The 23,372-nt window shown below is 49.0% G+C and overlaps 1 protein-coding gene and 1 long non-coding RNA gene across 2 annotated transcripts in view; one reads left to right on the forward strand and one right to left on the reverse strand.

Moving 5' to 3' along the window:
- The window catches only part of LOC149345778 (uncharacterized), a 70,587-nt gene that overhangs the window by 12,880 nt on the left and 34,335 nt on the right, over positions 1–23,372 (forward strand). The window lies entirely within an intron of this gene.
- On the reverse strand, positions 5,002–12,601 carry LOC149345779 (uncharacterized). Its single transcript, XM_089585988.1, has 2 exons — positions 11,303–12,601; positions 5,002–5,082 (listed from the first exon to the last, which is right to left on the reverse strand). The coding sequence occupies exons 1-2, from the start codon at positions 12,599–12,601 to the stop codon at positions 5,002–5,004; spliced, it is 1,380 nt and encodes a 459-aa protein (XP_089442114.1).

A 23,372-nucleotide genomic window follows, 5' to 3' on the forward strand; every position in this document is an offset into this window, starting at 1 on the left:
GCTCAGTTTCGGGCTAAAGAATGCCCCTTTTAGCTTTTCGAGGCTAATGGACATCATCCTCAAAGACATGCAGGAATTCGCGCTGCCGTACATTGACGATGTGGCCATTTTTTCCAGTTCATGGGAAGACCATATTTCCTTCTCAGGAAGGTGCTGACGAATTTGAGGGACGCTGGACTAACCCTTAAGGCCGAGAAATGTAGTTTTGGCTGCTCCCATGTGACCCATCTGGGACATGTAGTCGGCAGAGGGACACGGAGGCCATCAGACCTCAAGATTGCCCCTATTGTTGAATTCCCGCAACCCCGATCTAAGACGGACGTTCGTTCATTTCTGGGGCTCGTGGGATACTACCAAAGGTACATACCCAACTTTTCACAGCTAGCGAGTCCTCTGACCGATGCGCTTCGCAAAGAAAAGCCGAATAGCGTAATCTGGGACGCGGCAAAGGAGAACTCGTTTCAAACCTTGAAAAACGTGCTGGCCTCACGGCCCGTGTTACGCGCACCGGACTACACCAAGGAATTCGTGGTCCAGTGCGACGCCAGCGACAGGGCGATGGGGGTCATATTAAGCCAAGTCGGAGATGACAATGAGGAGCACCCCATCCTCTACGCCAGCAGGAAGTTAACCGTAAGGGAAGAAGCCTACAGCGCTTCAGAGAAGGAATGTGCTTGTTTGGTTTGGGCAGCACAAAAGCTTGCCTGTTATGTTTACAGGGCGAAATTCACTTTCGAGACAGACCATTGTCCGCTTACATGGCTGCGTCAGATGTCACCCAAGAATGGCCGCTTGCTGCGCTGGGGTCGCCCTCCAGCAATATAACTTTTCTGTGCGCTACAAAAAAGGCAAATGCAATGGCAATGCCGACGGACTGAGCAGGTTATTTAAGTAATTGCAGTGTCCGTTGTGTCGCATTTCGGCGCCTTTTCGTCTCTTTGTATATGGGTGCCAGTTCGTTTTTTGTTGTTAGCATAGTGACATCATTATTAATATTGTTTTGATTCCAAATTTGCTACCGCTCTTCGCATCGTGTACGGAAAATCGGGCTTTCGCAGCCAATTTAGCCAACATGGAAGCTTGTCTTAGTTCCCGAAACTATTGCTGACAGCTACAAAATTTTGTGATTAAGTTTCTGCCAACAATGCACTAGTATGGCATAATAGCCTGGCGGCTCTCGGGCGAATTTCTTGTACTGCCTGGGGAGTGGCGCAATGTTGTGTGGTTGGTTTCACTAATGCCTCCATTGTGCGAGGCGTAGGCCTTTGCTGTGGGTTCGCAGATTCTTGAAAGCCGTAAAGGCATCCCGCACTACAAACCAAGCCCATCTCTCCTCGGCAAGTGATTGTGACCACTAGCCGGTCGAGATTCTCCTGGCCGCGGAGGAGCTGTTAAGGACGGCATCAGCAGGAAGCAACCAACACGCACGTGTCGCCTGGATGGTTCCGAGAAACCCCTGTCACTCAACGACGCTTGCCTCAAGTCGTCCCGGATTCAGCACGAGGCTAGGGTAGCCTCCTTCGCTACGTCTCCGTGCAGGCCCAATGGACACAAAAGCGCCCAATTCTCCGGAGTCGGCCCACGTGCGTGGAGTCATCAGCACGTGAACGTTACCTCTCCCTTTTCGCAGTAACCATTGCGAATGTCAAGGGCCGTCGTCTTTGGTGGCTCTTCTGCGTACCGAGCACCGCGGCGAGCTGGCTGGGGACTTCCGCCACCTTCAAGAACGTCCCCAAAGACAAAGGCCCACTTCCGCCCTTTTGACGGTCTCGCATTCTGACCCTTCGTGACTGATGTCTTCTGACGGACAGGTGTCGGCGGCCCGGGGGAATATTCGTCGCGTTCGAGAACCTTGCATCCCGGAATCAACTCTACCTCGAAGGCAGCCTTGTCTCCCCGGCTCAACGCGTGACATGTCCACAGGTGCGGGAGTGGAAGTGTGTGCGCGCGAGTGAGTTTCCGGCCACACCTGCCCTGGAGTTGACGTCATCATCCTAGGGAAACTAGGGAAGAAGGATGGTAGAAAACTCGGCAACGAATGCCGTCGAAGAGCACTTTCCGATCTTCACTCATGTAATTATGTAAAAAAACTCAGCCTTCTTTTGCCACCTTCTAACTCCGTCGCTCTGCGGCACTTCAGTCCCTGGCCTGGAGGTGGGAACGGGCGTCGTGCTGACCGTGGAAACCGTCAAGCCGCGACCCCGAACCTCGTCTTCAACAGCGCTTATTGAAAGCACCTACATTTGGTCAAATATCAGCTGTGAAAACTACGCAGCAGCTGAAGCTTGCCTGTTGAAATTCCACTCGCAAGAAGAAAGCGCGTACAGAAAACGATGCACCAGCTCGACGAGCTCGACCGACCTAAGATGGAAACCGGAAGTTGTGGGCGCGGTGTTGCCAGACCGCCAAGCAATTTCGCATATTGTCTATTTCATCGTCATTTTTTGCTTTCTTGGTCGCAGCGGCTTTGGGAGCTCCGGAACACACAGTTTGGTTGTTCTAGGCATGCGTTTTGCCCTCTGTACAGTAATGGGAGAAAAAAATTAACCGTGCTTTAGCTTTGGTGAAACCGAGTAAGAAGCGTTGGCCTCACGATGGTTAAGCCTGGCAAAGTGTACTTCACGGCCTAGCACGTGAACAGCACACGTGCACTTAGTGTCAGGCGCGGCGGTGCTACTTCCGCTGTGTACTCGGTTTAGGAGGCCGTGCCGTCACGGCCTAGCACGTGTACACCACTTGTCGACTTATTGCTTGGCGCGCAGAGAGAACGCTACATGGCGGTTCAAGCTAGCGGACGCGCGTCGCATCGGTTCCGCACATTTTGACCAAATTCGACCGGACCAAATCATTCTCGACACCTGATTTTCTTCGGAACGGAAAGATATCAAGTGCTGGACCCCAGGATAGAAATTTCAAGCGGGAGGACCCGTTTTCGGCTTTCTACCGGACTTGAAAGTTATAAAGCGGGCGCCGGCGCGCTAACCCTAACGGGCCACCCAGCTCGACATCGTGAGAGCATGGGCCGCTAACCTTGTCGACGACGCCGACGCCTAGCATCGACGCCGTTTCAACGACGGACCATATGGCGGGGCCCAGCCAAGACAACGATGTGCCGCTACAATCACCAAACGTCCTTCTCAACGAATTCCAAGAGATGGATGAAGACGACTTCGGAGATGCCGACTTGGGAAGTGAGGACGAGATCCCGTCCGACTCATCGTCGAAGCCAGCCGGGTACAACAACGATGCCAGCTGGGAGCTTGCACAATCCAAGCGCCAGAAAAAACTTCAAAGGCGAAAAGAACGCAAAAGCACGGGAACCGGCCCGGACGCCGATCCTCACGACGGAAAATTACCGGGTGATGCGACCGGCTGCAACAAGAATGGATCAAGGGAGCAGAGCAGGCCTAGACGAAGAATACCGCCACTCCCCAGAAGCGACTACAAGATCATTATTCGACCTAAAAAAGGATTCATTGTGAAGTCCCTCACCACCCACCAAGTAGCGCGCGCCATTGTCTTGGCGTGCGGCGAGCAGTGCAAGGACGAGGACCTACTTGTAAGGCTTCGCACCGGATCCAATATCATTATCGTTAGCACCCCGCACGAGCAAACGGCTCAGCTAGTGCGGCACATTACCCGTCTCAAATTCGACGGAAAGACATGATGTAAACGCTTACGTGGCAGCACCGGAAGACGTCCTGCACGGCGTGATCCCCGGTGTAGACCCAGGTACCCCTCCTGAAGAACTGAAAGCACACTTACGAGTCAGAACTCAAGGAGTGACCATATTTCAGGCAAGGATGCTCGGAAAATCCAAGACGGCAGTGCTCATGTTCGACGGCCCAGTCTTGCCGAAATTCGTCATATATTACAGAGGAGAAGTACCATGCTACCAGTACAGCCCCACTAGGCAAGTGTGTTACGTCTGCTTCCAGCAAGGACACCACTCCGACGTGTGCCCCACACCGAACATTATTGTGTGCGGACTGTGCGGAGTTTCGAACCCGCCCGACGACCACTAGTGCGCGCTCAAGTGCATAATCTGTGGCGAGGCACACCGGACCGGATCCAAGGAGTGCCGAGAGAGATTGAAAAAAGCGAGGCCAAAAGCCACAGGAGGAAGAGGACGGAGCGACCAACGCGGGCGACCACCCAAGCGATGGCTCAGCTCAGAGGGAGAGACATCGAGGAGCCGATCGAGGTCCAACTCCTTCCCGCCTCTACCACAAGCCGGCCTACAGGAGGGGGATAAGCAAGAGAAAAAGAAAAAGAAGCTTTCCCAGACAAGCGGCAGCAAGGTGAGCTGGGCTTCTACCACTGCTTCGCACTCGGTAGGAAAGGGTAGTGACATAAAGAACACAAACAACAAAGACAGTCGCGTCACAGAACCGAAGGACGCGAACAGCGATGCGCTCAGACGCGAGCTAGAACTCGCTCGAATCAAACAAAACGAGCTCGAACGCAAAGTTGAGGAACTCACAAAAACACTAAAGGAACAACAGCGGGAACTCGACACAACTAGAGCCCTTCCAAAACAACAACCACAGGCATCGAACGAAGACCTTGAAACACGAATGCAACAGATGATGCAGCAGATGATGCAGGATATGATGCAGCAAATCAATCGCAAATGCAACAGATGCAAGTACAATTCCAAGGGCAGATCTCAGAGATCAGAAGCGCTTTCAGAAAACAAAAACATACCGAAAACATTAAGGAAAGGGCGTACAAGCGTCCAGCGCTAACAGCTTTCGCAAGCGAACAAGGCAACAGCAGTAACGCATAAACATGATTAATACGTATCGGCAAGAACGAGAATACTTAGATATTGGACAATGGAACTGCAGAGGCTACCGCAAAAAGCAGGCCCTCTTAAAACAATATATAAACACACAACTCACACCTCCTGATGTAATTGCGCTCCAAGAGACTGGAATCAAGCCGACCTTACAAGGGTACGAGGTTTGCGAGAGTCAAAACTAAGGTAAAGCGGTCGTCCTAATCACCAAAACCATTACCGCCATCAGGCACGATACCATCGCTGACATCGACATTGAACACGCGCTTGTTGAACTCATTCTGAAAAAGCGAAGGGGAAGCAGCACGTTCTTACTGAACGTGTACAGCCCGCTGAGACAAAGAAAAGCCAAACTCTTCGAACTGTTTTATGGAGCGCACAAGCTGGCCAAAGAAAATGCACTCATCATCGTAGGAGATTGCAACGGCATGGACAGGAGTTGGGGATACCAGAAACAAGACATCAAGGGAAGAACATTAGTGGAAGTAGCGGAATACTTTGGCCGCAGTCTAATCACAGATCCTACGACCCCCACGAGGATCGGGAATAGCGTGAGCACGGACACATGCCCGGACCTCACCTTCGTAAGGAAGAGCAGGGGAAAACATGATGGAAAACCAAGGCAGCGATCACTTTATCCTCCGGACACGAATAGCATCCGACACCATAAGACGCCAGATTGGACAGGCGAAAATCACTGACTGGAGCGCGTTTCGCGGGGCTTGCAACAAATCTGAAGGCGGTATCCAATCACTGGAGGAATGGAGCGGCATGCTGAGAGAAACGCGACAACGATGCACAAAAAGTCTAAGGAGAACGACAGCAACGCCCGAAGTAGACGCCCACCTCCTCAGACTATGGGAAGCGAGACGCAGTCTCACCAAAAGATGGTGGAAGCAAAAACACAACAGGAAACTAAAACTAAAGATAGCAGAAATTACGGCAAAGGCGGAAGAATACTCGATGCAACTCGCGAAACAAAATTAGGAGCAACTCAGCGACTCGCTTAGGGGAACTCTAGGCACGGCCAAAACCTGGAATCTCTTAAGAGCACTAATCGATCCGACCAAAATAAAATCAGAAAACAATAAAGCCATCCACAGGTTCATCCACTCCTTCGAGGGATCAGACATCGCCCTACTGGAGAAGGCACGAGAAAAATGTTTCTGCGATCAATCCCCCGCGATATCAAGGAACGTATCAAGGAGCCGAAAACGAGAAACTCGACCGCCCCATAACTGTGGAAGAGGTTTACGCGGCCATAAGAAACACCACCAGAAACACGGCAGCCGGAGCGGACAAAATCTACAACGCCCTAATCCGCAACCTGAGCGACGACATCATACAAGAGCTCGTCAGCTTTCTTAACAAACATTGGGAGGCGGAGACGGTTCCCGAAGATTGGAAACACGCCGAAGTAATAATATACATACATCTTTATTAACTCTCACAAGGTTACATGAGTAACAGAGGAGAGAGGACGCAAGGCAAAAAGCTGCGTTGGTGCAGCTTGAGGGCCACCCTGCGCCCTCTGCCGGCGGTATCGCCTGGCAGCTAATCACAACAGCAGTGGAAGAGCGCACTCACAAGCACAAAAGAAAATACAGCCACAAATCATATACATTAACATTTGCATGATGTTATGCCTATATTATCACTCGACATTATTGGACAAAAGAAACTGCTCAAAATTTTTATGTACAGGAAACTCATTTATAATCAAACGAGATACAAATCAAGTAGAAAGAAGATACACAAAGCTATATACAGGGTGTTTCACCTAAGACTTTCTGCAATATTTAAAAATAAGCTATTTGAATTAGATGCGCGCTTTTTCTGGCATAGCATTGTCAGTGGTGTAGTACATCGTAATGCAGCTAAGCCGTGCTAACTAGCAGGCTTGTTAACCAATATTTAATAGTTAACTTTTAAACTATTACCGTTGGGCTCCTTAATTATTGAGAGGCATGTAGCCCACCGTAAGTAATGTCCATATCCGTTTTTAGAATTTCGAGAACGCGATTATCCTCGGCGCTGTGGCCCAACAAATTTTGGCTATTTCGACGAGTTAGGTTCACTGGAGAGGTTGCTTTGCCTGCAAGCTTCTCAAACCGCATGTATTTTGGCGCGATGTAGGCGAAATTTGTTGGGCCACAGCGCCGAGGATAATCGCGTTCTCGAAATTCTAAAAACGGATATGGACATTACTTACGGTGAGCTGCATGCCTCTCAATAATTAAGGAGCCCAACGGTAATAGTTTAAAAGTTAACTATTAAATATTGGTTAACAAGCCTGCTAGTTAGCACGTCTTAGTTGAATTATGATGTGCTACACCACTGACAATGCTATGCCAGAAAAGCGCGCATCTAATTCAAATAGTTTATTTTTAAAAATTGCAGAAAGTCTTAGGTGAAACACCCTGTATATATGTTCTAATCATGATGTCAAAATAATGCACATTCAAACAAAGGAACACATTCAAACACATTCAAACAAAGGAATAAGTGTTAATTTATGCCGTGAAGTCTTTTCAAGTATGATGTTGTTCTTGTGCAGAATATTGAGGTAGTGTGGTAGACTATATGTCACTGACTGCTTACCGTATGTAGTGCGGCAGAAAGGTACGAACCATGACATTTTGTTCCGTGGGTTATAAGATGGAATCGAACGAATGAGGTTGAAACTTGATAAGAGGGGATCTTTCTTAGTTGAAACAGCTTTTTTATACATAGAGATTAACTTGAATGGGAATAACTCTGAGATTTTCATGATACTGAACCTCGCAAAGTAGGAACCCGTATGACTACACCACGGCACATTAGCTATTAATCTAATTGATCGTTTTTGCGCTATTAGAATTTTCATTTGGTTTTGCTTGGTTGTTGTCCCCCAGACCATCAGACAATAAGTTAATTGTGGCAATATAAATGCATTGTAAATTAATAATTTAACTCTAGGCGGAAGTGTGTGCCTCTGGCGGCATAAGATGCCATTAATCTTGTTTATTTTAGCGCAGATATTCTCAGTATGTTTATCCCAATTAAGTGATTCGGTCCAAACGACACCAAGACATTTCACAGCTGGCACGACATCAATTTTTTTGTGTGCTAACCAAAGGTCAAAATTTGCACGCACCATTCTGTTTTTAGCTCGGAATATTATTGCTTTGGTCTTCGTGATGTTTACCCTTAGGTAGTGCTTAAAGGACCATTGACGCAGGAATTCTAAGAACTTATTGCCGTGTTCTAGCAGGTCTGTTTCTGTGCTACCTGAGGAAAGCATTGTGAGGTCGTCTGCATACGCTATTATGTTGACAGGAAGGGGAGCAGAAAATATATCATTAATGTAAATATTTAATAATATGGGGCCCAAAATGCTGCCTTGTGGTACACCAGAGAGGATAGCTTGCGAGGTTGATATAGTGTTATTAAGGGAGACCATTTGTTTACGATATTTCAGATATGATTCAATTAAAGATAAGCTGTTACCTCTAATTCTATAGTTATTGAATTTATGTACCAGTAAAGCATGATTAAGTAGGTCAAATGCTTTGTAAAAATCAACAAATATTCCTAGTACAAGGAGCTTTTCCTCAAACGCATTTATTATTATTTCTTCTTGCTTAATTAGTGACGCTTCCGTGGACCTTTGTTTTATGAAACCAAACTGACTGTCTGATAGAACTGAATGTTTGACTAGAAAGGTATTGATTCTCACATAAATAATCTTTTCCAGACCTTTGGATAATATCGGAAGAATGGAAATAGGCCTGTAGTTGGCCATATCTGAGGTAGCACCACCTTTGTGAATGACAGCCACTTTTGCTACCTGCATTTCTTTTGGAAACACGCCAGATTCTATGGCTAGATTATAGATATGCATTAGTATTGGAGCTAGTATGTCAACTGCAAATTTGAATAATGATACCTAAACCTGGTAAAAAGCTACAAATTGAAAACCTCAGGCCCACATCACTCACGTCGTGCCTTGGCAAGCTTTACGAACGGGTTGTAACTTTAAGACTGCAAAACTACATGGAAGATAACGACTGTGTACCACATACCATGTTCGGTTTCAGAGCGAAGCTCTCGACGCAGGACGTTCTCCTCCAAATACAAGAAGATGTCCTGCGAAACGTACCTCGGACGGGAGAAAATGTCATAATGGCCCTGGACATCAAGGGGGGCATTCGATAACGTCAGCCACGAAGCGATCCTTACGGGCCTAGACAACCTGGATTGCGGACGCAGAATCCACGGCTTCGTCAAAGCCTTCCTGTCCGATAGAACTGCCACCATCGGCATAGGAGACCTTCGATCGGACAAAATTCGCACTCCAAACAAGGAAACACCCCAAGGGTCAGTTATCTCACCCCTACTCTTCAACATAGCTATGATAGGCCTAGCTCGAAAACTAGTGAACATCAGGCATGCAATGTATGCTGACGATATAACAGTCTGGACGAACACGGGCTGTCTCGGAGAGAAGGAAGAAAGGCTACAGCAAGCGGCCTCTTGTGTAGAGCAATACCTCGCAGAAAGAGGACTCGCATGCTCGACCGAGAAATCGTAACTGCTGAGAGTCTGGAGAGGCAAGCAAAACCGGACCGTCCCAACCAACGAGGACCTAAAACTCAACGTCTATCTAGAAGGGACGCCCATACCCGACAAGACAACAATAAGAATTTTGGGCATGTGGGTGCAATCCAACCAGCTCAGTACTCACACTTTTATCCTACTGTAAGCAACAACGCTACAAGTCGCACGCATGATCACCCGCATCACCAACAGGCGACATGGCATGTAAAACTCTAGTTTGGGCGAGTTGGTTCATGATGAAATAAAAACTGGTATGGCGCAAGAAACGGGGACACAGAAGGCACACAAAACACAGGACTGACGCAAGTTGGCGTCAGTCCTGTGTTTTGTGTGCCTTCTGTGTCCCCGTTTCTTGCGCCATACCAGTTTTTATTTCGACATGGCATGCGTGAAGAGGGCACACTAAAACTAGTCAGATGCCAAGTAGTTAGCCGAATCACGTACAGCCTACCCTACCAGTGCCTCAACAAAAACGAAATACAACAAGTGGATGCCCTGCTACGCAAAGCGTATAAGACAGCGCTCCGACTACCACGCAACACGTCTACAGAAAAACTCATGGCCCTGGGATTACATAACACCTTTGAGGAGCTACGAGAGGCGCAGCTTGAGTCGCAAAAACTCGGGCTGTTGCAAACAACGACTGGAAGAGCGCTCCTGCAGAGGCTCGGATACCGCGAGCAGATGCGAGAAATGTCGAGGACGGCAACGATCCCCGACGAGCTTCGCAAGACCCTCAAGGTAGCTCCAATACCAAAAAACATGGATCCCAACCTCCATCGAGGCAGAAGAGAAGCGAGGGCCGAATTCATTGAGAAAACATACGCTCCTCAAGCCACGACCGTGTATACAGATGCGTCTTGGAGAGGAGGAGATACCAAAATCGCTGTAGCGGCGGTGGTCGATTCGTCTTTACGCGAAATGGCCAGCGCGTCTCTCCGAGGCTGCACAGCTGCAGAGTCCGAGGAAGTAGCCGTTGCTCTAGCGGTGGCGGAGGGCTATAGAACCGGGCGGTCACTAATAATACTCACGGACTCTCAAACAGCCTGCCGAAATTACATGAATGGCAGGATAGGTCGTCACGCACTCCGTATACTCCTCGAAGCGAGCGACAGAATTAAAAACCAGGAAGAACAAAACGACAAGATCCCACACAAAATTGTGTGGGTACCGGGGCACACGGGGGTGGCAGGGAACTAAGAGGCCGACAGGATAGCTCGAGGATACATTACTTTCCGAGCATCCGACGAGACCACGGAACTCGCGCCAGCACCCAGGGAATACTCGGCCATACTACAAAACTATAGACGCAGAAGAATGCGATATCCCCCACCGCACAAATCTCTCAGCAGAGAGGAAGCTGTCACTTGGAGACAATTACAAACAAGCTGTTTCCCAAACCTACATATACTAAACAAAATGCACCCTACGATATACACGGACAAATGTCCCTGGTGCGACGAAAAACCTACTCTATACCACATCACATGGGCCTCCCGAAACATACACGTGGTCCCCAAAATACAAAACCCGAGTGCGGAGCAGGGGGAGACTCTGCTGTCCAGCGACCGCTGTGAAGACCAACAAGGTCTGGTGCAGCGAGCTCAACGGGCGGCAGTGGCCAGCGGAGCCCTGGACTGAGGGTAACCGACCACTGATTAGAGGCGGACGACTTCGACAGAGAAGGCTCCTGGGGGTAGAACCAAGACGTCTCTGAAGATGCCCCCAAACCGCAGGAAAAACCATTAGTGTAAATAAAGTTTTCCCTTGGCGCGCAGGCGCTCCACCCGCCATGTACTCGGTGGTGGTGGTGGTGGTGGTAAAACTTTATTTCCCACAGTAGGGGTCCTGAAGGACACTCGGCTAGGCGCCAGGAGTAGAGGGCAGCTCCCACGTTGGCACAGAGAGCCCGAAGCTCTCCGCCGCCACGTGGGCCTCCTGGACAGCCCGAAGCTGGTCGTGAAGTGAAGCACTTTTTAGTACTTTGTCCCAATGTTCCTTGTTCTGGGCATAGGCGTCACTTGATGCACAACCACACAGCATGTGGGTCAAGTCTACACGTTCACTGCACTGGTCACACACATGTTGTCCGTCGTAGTCTGGGTCGATGTGCTTCATGCGCCAGGGGTTGGGGTATGAGTTCGTTTGGAGCAAGCGTAACGTGACCGACTGGCTGCGGGTTAATTTCTTATCCGGGAGGGGAAACGCTCGTCTGCCTAGATAAAAGTGTTTAGTGAGCTCGTTGTACGTGAATAACTGATCCCTGAACTCGATATGTGGAGTAGCGGGGGAAACCGGAGGGACGCGGCCGATGAGCCCTCGCGCCGCCTCGTGTGCGATCTCTTTGAGATTCCGCACGCCACCCCCTAAGCTGCCCATGTGTGCCGGGAACCATACGATGGAGTGATCGGTGATGTTACTTCCGCCTAAGATTTGTAGCGCCGTCTTGTCTATTCCGCCCTTGGCGAAAGCTCGAGTGGCTGCTCTAGAGTCGCTGTACACAGTTCTGAAGCTCGAGTCTTTGAGAGCTAGTGCTATCGCTGCTTGTTCAGCTACCTCTGGTTTCTTCGTGAAAAGTGTGAGTGAGTTAAGCGTTCGCCCGTGTCCGTCGACTACTGCTACCGAGTAGGCATGCTTTCCCGGTATGTACGCTGCATCCACGAAAGCTGTCTGGTCTGGAAACCTTGCCGCGTCCGCTGCGAGGGCTTTGGCGCGGGCGAGTCTTCTTCCTTGATTGTGGATCGGGTGCACGTTTCTTGGGAAGGGGAACACTTTAATTGCTTCTCGCACGACTTTAGGTAACTGCAGGACGTTGTCCCTTTCTCCTATGGTGTTCAGGCCGAGCTTGACGAGAATCTCTCTGCCCGCTTTAGTGCTTGATAGGCGTGCGATCTGTGCCGTGTGCTGTGCCTCGATGATTTCGGCAAGGGTATTGTGCACTCCTAGCTGTAAGAGAAGATCAGTGGAGGCATTATCGGGAAGCCCCAGCGCTGTCTTGAAAGTTCGACGTATGTGTACTTCGAGCCTTTTCCGATGTACTTTTTTCCAGTTGAGCATCGCAGCCACGTATGTGATGTGACAGAGTACAAAAGCGTGGACCACTCTAATGGCGTTGTCCTCGCTCAATCCCCTGTGCCTATTCATGATGCGCCGAAACATCCGGCTCGCGATTGCAATCTTGATCGTGATGCTGTCCAACATTGCCGAGTTGGACCCGTTGCTTTCGATGATTAGTCCTAGAATTCGTATTTTGTCAACCGCAGGTATGCGATTTCCATCCCTGTCGTGTAACTCTATGCATGGAGTGGGGTGTCTGCGCCAGTCGTTGGACGGGCGCCCTGGTCTTGGGGGGTGGTAAATGAGCAGCTCCGATTTTCTGGAAAAGCAGCGAAGTCCCATTGGGGCGAGATGGGCCTCGATAACCGTGATGGCTTCTTGCATGCGAGCTTCCAATTCCGCATCGCTCCCACCGGTGCTCCAGATGGTGACATCGTCTGCGTATATGGTGTGCTCCACACCAGCAATTTCACCCAGTGCGCGAGAAAGCTTTGTCATCGCCAAGCTAAATAAGAATGGTGAAATTACTGAGCCTTGTGGTGTTCCCTTATCGCCCAGTTCAAAGCTCTCCGAGACGTGCTCGCCTATCCGGAGAGTGGCCGTTCGATCCTCCAGAAATGCCTTGACGTAGCGGTAGAAGCGTGTTCCGAGATTGGGATCAGATATGGCTTTGAGAATGGCTTGATCTTGGATGTTGTCAAAATCTTGTTCCACGTCGAGTCCCAGCAGCGCCTTGGTGTCTCGTGTGGGGCTCGGTTAAAGATTTCGTGACACCACGCGCTATCACCTACCGCCGCGTTTAGGCTCCTCGGCGAGCCCAAAGTCGATCACGTGATCAAATTTTTGTTGCCCTTGACGTCCCCGACTTGACCTTGAAATGACCTTGATCTTTGACTTGTCCAATTGCTTGACCATTAGTCTGGCCATTGACCATTCGCCGGTTCTCCAAACTTATAAACCTTGACCTTTGGCTGATCTTGGCTTGGTTTGACCTTGGCTGTGCATTGAAGGTCATCAACAGCGCACGGTGATCTCAGCCCGAGGCCTCTAGTAGTGAAGCTGCCGCTTCGAAAGGGCATTCAAGATAGTCAGGTGCCAGACCAAGAAACAAGCTTCTAGCAAAACGTGAGCTTGTACAGTAGTCGGGCTAGTGTTGAGGGTGTCGGTGTTTGTTAACAGCAGCTAGGTAGGCTTAGCCTTACATTGGAACTGCTGAACCTGTGTCTCATACTCTCCAGAAAAATTAGCTTTTTAATTCCATAGGAGGCTGGTGTCCACCCATAAATTTCACAACGTTTGGAAGGACATACTTTGCCCTCTATTACTCAGAAACTGCACAAAAATCAACCTTTACCATTGGGAGCAACGAGTGGCCCGGTTAAATTTCTTGTTCTGAACGCAAAAAAGACGCGGCGAGAAAAACAGCGACCAGGTGCGAGTTTCGATGCCCACTGCAGCCGGGTACCCACGGGTGATACAATGTGTACAAACTTTCCCCTCGCTTAGTGCTCGGCTTATTTGGGGCGAAATTCTTAACAAATCCGTCGTTGACCCCAACTTGCGTGGATGAAAAAAATAACCACAACATCGTTTACAGCACAAGGCACATTTCGGTTCCTTGTGGACAGATTTTCCGTCAGGGAAGTGGAGAGGAGGTCAAAGGCCCATCTCCGAACATTTCTCTCAGAGAAAAAATTTGCCGACGATGCGAAATTTGAGTGGAGGTCATCAGCTGTTCCAGCTTTTATTGCGAAAGCAATACTGCTAGCACTTTTCTGCCGTCGGTGGAGGTCGTTCCTTCACTCTGGCGCAGCTGCGGCGCACGACCACGTGACAGCGTGACGTCACGACCGGAGGAGAGCAGGTGCCCCAACTCGTTTGTTCGGCCGTAGTCGTTCCTTCGCTCGGCGCACGACCACGTGACAGTGTGACGTCACGACCAGAGGAGAGCACGGGCCCCAACTCGTCTGTTCGGCCGTAGTCGTTGCTTCGCGCGGCGCACGACCACGTGACAGTGTGACGTCACGACCAGAGGAGAGCAGGGGCCCTAATTCGTCTCTTCGGCCGTAGTCGTTCCTTCGCTCGGCGCGGCGGCTACCACGTGACGGCCTCCTCGGCCCGCCGAGTGAGTGCGCTCGCTAGGGGAGGATACACGGGGCGCCGCAGGCGCGCTCCGCTTAGTCATGTCTGAGGAGTTGTACAAGGCGTCGCTGGAGCGACGTGCTGCGCGCAAACGCCGGCGCCGTGCCGAGGAGACAGATGAAGAAAGGCAAGAGCGGTTGGCTAAGCAACGCGCCTATGCCGCAGAATGGCGAGCCCGGCGGCGTTCTACAAGTTCAGTGAGCGAGAGTAGTTTCATGGACTCTCTGAATGCCGAAGAATCGTCTATGAGTAGTGCATAGAGCGATATAATGACGACTATGTAATTACCTGTGTTCAGACCAAGAATCACTACTTTACGGACCACCAAAGCGTGTTCATTGGAATAAACAAACAGTAGAAACCATGTTGTGTCCAGAGTAAATCCTTTAGTTGCACAAAAGGCGAAGCCATGCCAAACCACCAGCAGAGCCATGCGCAGCCAGGGAGCTATTGCTTTCACAATCACTCAGGCCTAACCAGAGCTAAGCCACAGCTAATTTTTGATACATTGAGCCAAATAATTCGAGCAAGGCATGTATGTACAATTACAAACAACTTGTTATTTTCCACACATTTTCCTTCTTCAACAAACACTCCAGTAACTGTTCTTGATTGTCACGAAGGAAGCTTTGTGGACGGAGAAATAGATTGATATATGCTCGACTTGCTGCACCAATGCCTAGCTCTCGAGAGAGTTCGCTCACCGTTATCAGCGCTAACGCATATAACCCACATCTCTCTCTCATCACCCTACGTACTTATAAGCACGATTCAGGCGTCTACTGACCAACGTAGCCATTTATGCGCACCTCCGTTCCTTAAAATGATCGGAGTGTAAAAACGTTGTGAACGCCAACGAACACAATGAACGCCGACGGCCTGTAACCTTATCGCCGCGTTTCTGGCACAACGTTGTCAATACCTGCAGCCCACATATCTCGCTAATCACCTCACGTACCTATAAGCGCAATTCAGGCGTCCACTGACCCAGGGAGCAGGTTATGCGCACTTCCTTTCCTTAAAATGGCACAATATTGTCAATGCCAACGCATGCAGCGCACATCTGTCACTACAGTCGCGTAGCTTAAAGCACGATTGAGGTGTCCACTGTTCCAAGAGAGCAGTTATGCGCCTTTCCTTTGCTTTCCAAGCTCCCTCTCCATTGGATTGAGAGCTTAAAGCGCGACTAAGGTTTCCACTGCTGGTTACAACGGAAAACGGCGAAGGCAACGGCGACGGCGACGCCGCGAAACGCAGAAACGAGCGCCGAAGAGCTGCGCTCTAAAGCTGAGCGCCAGGCTGCGTGAAATACTGTACGCCCTTAAAAACCGATGGGTAACCGGCGGCACTCGGGATTGAACCCAGCACATCCCGAATAAGAGACGGATGCTCAATTACAAGGTGATTGCTTCCCACAGTGGACACACTTTCATGCCATAGGACTACAGACGACGCGTCCATGACAGCGATTGGTCCTCGGCCTAAGTGCTACTGTGGCCAGGTTCACCTCATTAATATTCTCATGGGCGCAGGCAGGAAAAGTGCGAATTTTCAGTGGCTTTTGCGGTGAGGCCAGTCACCGCGGAAAATCTTCCTCTGAAGCATCTATGTAAAATTAACTGCCCTCATGCGGTTGTAAAATACCACTTACCTGAAGACGCGCCCCTGTGGTAGGCTGTTCTGTCCCTCTCACGGAATCCAGAGCAAGGCGCAAAGCAATCTTCGTCTTCTCTAGCCCATGATGGCGGGAGGGCTCGGCTATGCCTCGTAGCTGTCGGAAGTAGTGGGGCTCGGACAACAGAAAGAAGAGGAAAAAGAAAATGCCTTAAGTCTATGCATATCTGTGCAGTACAACAAAAAACGGCAAATTAGAAATATTTATACCAGAGGTACATGCTTAGTTAGTTATTTATTATTCCCTTCTTTACATACCCTATTTGTGTATGTTTGCTTATTGCAATGCAGTGAGGTTTCAGAAGGCGTAATACAGGGGCGAAGGTGCAAAAAAAAATCTATACAAGCTAGAAAGGTACAAGCAAGGAGCAAACTCATGATACAGGTCCTTGTTAAATGCCTCGTTACAATGCGATATTTGACAAGAAGTGAAAGCGACGAGGTGCGTTCTGGATCCAGTGCGCACGGATGGAAGTTAGCAAAGACGACGACGTCCAAGCTACAGCGAAAATCACCAAATCTGCCTTCCTTCCTTTTTGAAAAATGTTTTGGGCACCTTTCAGTCGCCGCCTTTGTCTTGGCCAACAACACGCTGTAGGTACGCTCCATTATCTTCTTAGGGACAACAACAACACAGCGCGAATTGACAGGTTGAACACTCGGGATGTTAGAGGCGGCGATGAAGTAGAGGTTTTATGCAGTATGCAGCGAGGCTGATCTGAATTCTTACCCAAAGTTAAATCATTAGGTTGGTAATCAAAGTTAAACCATTAGCTTGGGTCCAAGTCACCTTCTTTTGGGTTTCCTGACTGAATCCTGGCCTACCCTGGTCGTGGGTATGTGCCATGCCACTAAGGCAACAACAACAACAAGCTCATCTGCCGCGCCGCCACGGGTTAGGTATTCAATCACGGCCAAAGTGTGTTGTACAATAAAGTGATTTGCATGGTTAGCCATAAAGTGCCACTTTCCCACCATGGCAGGGAGGCCACCTGCCCGAGCCGGACAGACAAATATCGGAGAAATCTGAGATTCAGAGGTTTTGAGCTAGCACAGTAAAAAAAAAATGGCTGTGCCTTAGCTAAGGTTAAGCCTGGATATCTCGAAGCGAAAATCTCTCGCTCCTTTTCAGCCAACTCCCAAGCTGCCACTTGTGGGTCGGTGTTTCTGCGCCGTCCGACTGTTGCTTCTTCTCCTTCCATGGCGAGTGTCTGCGCCTGTTCTATGGGCAAGCGCGCCTTATATACCCCTCCTTTCAAATGCGCACGGCTGCGACGAAAGGTCAAACGGTGGCGAGGAGGAGAAGAGGAGGCGCACATGCGCAGTAGTGCAGATCTGGTATTGTCTGTTCCGGGGAGGTCTTGGCTGATGGCGAAAGTGGGCGAATTCTATTAATTAGGTGAATCTTCTGCAGATTTGTCGGATAGGGCACAAGAGTCTCGTGCGTCGGATATTTCGTCGGAGAAAGCAATCGTCGTTCCTCTGTTAACGTGCCGATATTCTTCACTGAAGTTAGACAGCAGTACTTCGGCTTGGCCATTGCGGAAATGTGCGATGCCTATTCTTCGGTCTAAAAGCAATTTTATGTTCCCCTCGATGATGGCTTCAGTGTTATTTGCCTCCGTGGCACCTACGGTGACGATAATGCTTGAGCGAGGTGGGACAGTCACTCGTTCCTCCAGGAGACTCAGGGCAACGTGATTTTCCGGAGTTCTCATAGAAGGGGCCTCGTCCGACGAAAGCATGATCATCTTAGATCGCAGGTCGACAATTCCCTGATGCTCATTAGGGAAATCCGTGCACAAGATCACTTAGCGGGAACATAGCCGCAACAAAACCGAAGGTCGCGGAATAGATATGTCCCTTGGTACTCACTCTTGCTGTGCGTCGTCCTCATGGCGTAATGAGGTGGCCGCTTGCGGTGCGAATCAGCTCCGGAGTGAATGTTCCATTCATCACCGTGTTTCGGCTCCTTTGTCGACAAGAGCGGTAACTCTCCCGCCATCGATAACCACTTCCAAGTCGGTTGCCCTGGCTGTGGCGTTGCACGTTGTCCTCGGCGTCGGGTCACGACTTCGTCGGGTATGTTAATCGTGGTTGGTGAGTGTGGTCGAAACTTTTCTGGATGGCGGCGTCGTTCTGCAGGCATTTCGCGTCATGGTCGAAGTTGTCATTGTATGCGGCGTCAGCGTAATTAATGCGGCGTGTTCATATGGCGTGGTCGCTGGAGGATCTTCGTCGTTTCCCTTGCAAGCGACCAGACCTCCACGGGTTGGTTTGTTTAGTTTCCCCACAGACGCTAGGGGACCTTCCTCGGACAGTCGCGGTGTATCTGCGGCTCGGTGATCCAAAACGTGCTGTGTACGGCGACGGGGAGTGGTAGAGATGGCTTGACGAAACGTACTCCCCTCTTCGCAGGTAGTCGTCGATCTCCCGTGGTCGCAGGCAGGGGAGCGGTCGGGAAGCGTCAATGGCGAAACCCCGCAGACCGATTCGTCTGTACGGGCAGTGGCGAAGTATGTGTCCGGCATGGCCACAGTGCAAACACAATGGATGATTCCTATTTCTTAGAACATTTCCTAGAACTGTTGCATCGCTCGTAAGGTGGGTATGCGGGAGCTAGGGGCAGCATTTCTTGTGGAGCTGGTGCACGTTGAAGAGGGCTTGGATGGTCTCGTCGAGGCGGAGGACTGCGTAGTGCGGCGGCGTAGGTGATGGCTTCAATTTCGGTTGGTGCCGTCGGTGAAGGGAAGCCAAGGGCATGCTGTACTTCTTCATTAAAGATGTCCGTAAGTGACACCACCTGAGGCTGCTGCGTCTGCTGCGTTGGAGATGGCAGCAGTTGGTGAAGTTCTTCGCGAACAATTTCCCGTATTAGATCTCGCAGGTTATCCCCGCTTGCAGGGGTATCTTCAGGGGTCTTGCCGTCAGCACTTCAAGGGGTCGGTGGTATTAACGGGTCCAGGCGTCAAGGGTCCTTTTGATGGTAGACGCTTCATCTACAGACTCGGCAACGGCTTTTGAAGGATTCCGGATCAGGCAGGCGAAGAGTTGCTCCTTTACGCCACGCATCAGGAAGGAGAGCTTCTCTTCTTCATTCATGTCAGGGTTGGCGCACCTGAAAAGGCGTTTCATTTCTTCCACATATGCAGTCATGGCCTCCTTTGGCTGTTGAATTCGTGGCTACACTCTCGCCTTCCGTACGACGCCAGTGAACGTACCAAATAGCTGCTTCTTGCAGGCAGGTTTAGTGGTTTTCAAACCTCGTTCTAAGAGTGCCGTCTAATTCAAAATAAACTTTCTGAAGCTCTGCGCTGTCATGCCAGCCGTTCAGCGCTGCCACACGGTCGTACATGTCCAGACAGTCTTCTAAATCTTCGTGTGGTACTCCATGAAAAGTCTGTTGCTCACGGGGCTGGGGAAGCACGATTAGCGTTGACTGTGCTCCAGGCTCCATCGTGGTGGGCATAGCAGGAGAGCAGGTCAGCACCTCCACCAGATGTCACGTAGTGGTGAGTACATACAGAGATCCCTTCCAAACGAAAATGTTTATTTGAGCACACTTGCGCCCACAAAGAACTGAATGATTTTGCAGCGCCCTAGCAACAGGTGCGCTCGGCGGTCGTCGAACAGAACGCCCGCTGCTCACGGCCGTGCTGAATTTAGAGCTGAGAGCAAAAGTTTCGAGACAAAGCGTGCAATGTTACTGAAACTTTCTGGAACAACGTAGAACCAGCTCCGCCTGGATGCGATCAATCGAGATAAATCTGCTCTCTTCTTGCATCACAAACGAAGTGATAAAGCGGTGTGCCGGCACCTTTGAAGAATGAACAAGGACTACAAAGATTCACTACAATATAAATACAATTAGACAAACCGATTATAAACAATGCGGATCAGAATATAAAGATTACGCAGTTCTAATGAATACAATGCATGATTTTGAATAAAAATATAATAGGTGCCGGAAAACAAACAAGAACCGTATGCAAAGGAAAATGAAATTGGTAACATATACCCATTTTCATTCAAAGGAAGGCTAATTTTTTTTATTGAATGCCGTAGACTCAAAGCGAATCATTACTTAAGAAAGAAAATGCAAAAGTAAAACGGAACATGATGACTCTGGAGGAAGAATATTTAGTTGGGATAAAATATTAACTAGCCGAGGCGATCGATTTTCTAACGTGCAGGCCGCATGTCGTTCAGTACATGTTGAGCTTCGAAGGAACTCGGCTGCCGGTTGTCTATGCTTGTTCTCGCTTTCGTAAGTTTGATAGTATTCGAAGAAGGAATATATTAATAGAAATTTGTCGTTTATGAGCGCAACTTACCGTTTAGTCAGGCAACTTTATTACTCGGATTGTGTTAGACTTCAAGAAAAAATTAATGGCGTGTTGTAACAGTGGTGTACGTTCAGCAATGGGAGAAAGAGTTTTTTTTTTAGTACATGTAGCTCTCGCAAGCTTTCCTGTGTTCTCAGAACCATTTTACAGTGCCATATTTTAAGTGGGATTGAAACAGAGATCAATATACTGTATTTTAGGTTTCGCATTAGTTGGTAGAGAATGCAGATTCTGATAAACGATATCTATAACTTTCTACAATTTTGTAACAAGATCATTGCGGGTGATCATACCAAAATATCATTTCGTTGAAAACAACACCTAATGTTTTAAATGACGGTAAAACGTCTATAGGAACACACTTGCAAGAAATATCCCTGGCTAAATTATCACGTTTACCCTTAGGTCTGAAAACGATAATGTTTGCTTCAGTAATGTTTAGCTGAAAGGTATTTTTGACTCTATTATTGTAATAGGAGAAATCTAATAAATTCTCACTCTTATCGTGAGATACAAATAAGCGTGTGTCGTCTGCGTAAATTTTAAACTTAACAAGTGGTGCAAAACGGACGATTTCATTTTTATATCTGATGCTTAAAGTTTACCTCTGACCCTGAAGCCTGCTACCCAACATGGGAGTGTGCTCTCAGTTCGCTCGGTTCTCCCAACGGACGACCAGGGCCGTATGAAATCTTGCCCAGTCAACTGACTGAGCCAGTGGGTCAGTGCGAGTGTCAGACGCTGGGGGAGTTCTTCTCTGCGCAAGGGTTGCTTTGTCCTCACATTGCTAAATTTACTAAACCGTGTGGAGTTTGATCCCACCTGTAACCAAAACGACATCGTCAAACGCTTTTGCAAACTTGTTTTTTTGCAAGACTAAAATGATTCCATTTTGTCCGCGACAGCTCCTGTTTATACCGTTAATTATTTGTACCGGCATTTTAGTTTGTGTTTCTTTTGTGTTTGCCACTTTCAGTGTGTCTTTGATACTTGTCGGTTTTTGTAACTTTGATGTATGACTGGCCGTCATCTTGCTGTTTGCTGACTAGTAAGGGGTCGGGACCTCGTGAAGCTCTCCGAGCTTTTAGTCCCGTGCTCCTCCTTCTCAAAGGAAATAAATGAGATTGATTGATTGATTGATTGATTGACATAGAGGGAAAGGCCGCTGCGCTACTCTGAGCCGCGATGGCTGAAGGGTACCGCACCTCAATAGAAAGCTGTGAAAGTTGTTCGGAACTGGGCTTCGCCGGCGATGGGCGCAGAGGGGTTTATGGAGTTTCTCCCAAACTGACGTACACCCCTGATGAAGCCGGGTGCCGGGCCGGGGGTGGCTTGTACTCATTTTTACCGGGGGATGTCCGGCGGTGGGTTTCGAACCAACCCCCTCCCTCAGCCGAGACGGGCGTCCAAATGACTGGGTCACGACCGCTGTGCTCACTTTCCTTGAGCGCCCCCTCATGTGGATGGCATCCACATGCCACATCGCCACCTTCTGCCACATCGGGCTTCTGTTTACAGCTGCTTACCTCGGATGCTCCGGCTTCCTCGAGCGCACTTCCCCCTTAACTACACTTTAAACACATAAGGAGTAAATAGAGAGCGAACTGTCTTCGTGCACACTCCATTTTAGGGTCAGGGTATGCTGCTGCAGCGTTTTGGTAGATCTCCTTCAGTAAAAATGTGGAAGACTTACGGTCGGCAACCGCAACAAATCCCGTCTTCAAAACATGCGAAGTTCTTGCAGTTAGGAATATTTTAACTGATATTTCAGTCTGTTCCATTTGCTAACCTCAGGAACTCCGCTAGCCTCTATAAGAGCATTCTCCCATTGCTAACTGCGTCAGGCTACTATGTTTCGCAGTGGGAATATACCTCTATTCTCAAGAGTAAGCATTCCGTATATTTTATTTTTCTCAATATTTTCTTTATTTATTCTAAGAAACAGTACACAAACAGTTGGTTGGACATATAGCCTTTACGGCTAGTGAGAGGTCCAAATACAAAACAAGCACAATATTACCGCAGAGCCTGTAAATAAAAAAACTTCAAGATTAGCACACACTATTCAATTGATTCCTACATTTACATGGAAATTAAATAGTGTTTTAAAGATGCCGAAAAGTCATTTTTTTCTTTAACTTCATTTGGGATTTCATTCCACACATGGGCTCCGCTGTATCCTAGGAGTCTCCGGCCGTACATATTATAACAAGGTGGTAAATTAAATAGATTCTGAGTGGCAGCTTTTGTTTGTTTAATTGGTAATCTCACTAAACTAAGGGGCAGGGGTTTGTTAAGTTTTGTTACATTGTTTACTATTTCAGCTATCTTCAGATTTTATGCCATTGATAGGGGTAAGATGCGAAGCTGCTGAGAGAGTGGCCTACAGGGGTATGCACTCTTTGAATAAGCTATCGTACGAAGAGCTCGTTTTTGTAGGCGAGAAACAGGATCTAGGTATGTTTTATATGTACCACCCCATGATTCCCATTTAGTGACCAAAATCTCTTCTGCAACCTTGGAAGGCTACCCTGCCGCCGCTAGAAGCGAGTGCGCAGGAGGACAGGTTACCCCCATTTTACTCCCATATAGGCTTATTCGTGTTAAGAGTACGTCATCGAGACGGTAATGCCTTCGTTGAATGCTCTGAAAGCGTGGGCGCGAATCTGTTCGCGTGTCCCGTCTAAAGCCTCAGTGCGATTCGTGTCCCTTTCTGCCCTCTGAAACTGAGAGGCTGGCTTTTCCCATTTCCT

This window comes from Amblyomma mixtum, chromosome 4 (assembly GCF_055824585.1).
Source record: "Amblyomma mixtum isolate Tamu chromosome 4, ASM5582458v1, whole genome shotgun sequence".
Lineage (NCBI taxonomy): Eukaryota > Metazoa > Arthropoda > Arachnida > Ixodida > Ixodidae > Amblyomma > Amblyomma mixtum.

Excerpts from the sequence above, each read along its gene's own strand:
- LOC149345779 (XM_089585988.1), bottom strand. The coding sequence starts at position 12,601 with ATGTTGGACAGCATCACGATCAAGATTGCAATCGCGAGCCGGATGTTT. Across the intron at positions 5,083-11,302 it reads CGGAGAGCTTCGGGCTCTCT|AATGAGTTCAACAAGCGCGT; the intron begins GTGCCAACGTGG and ends TCGCTTTTTCAG.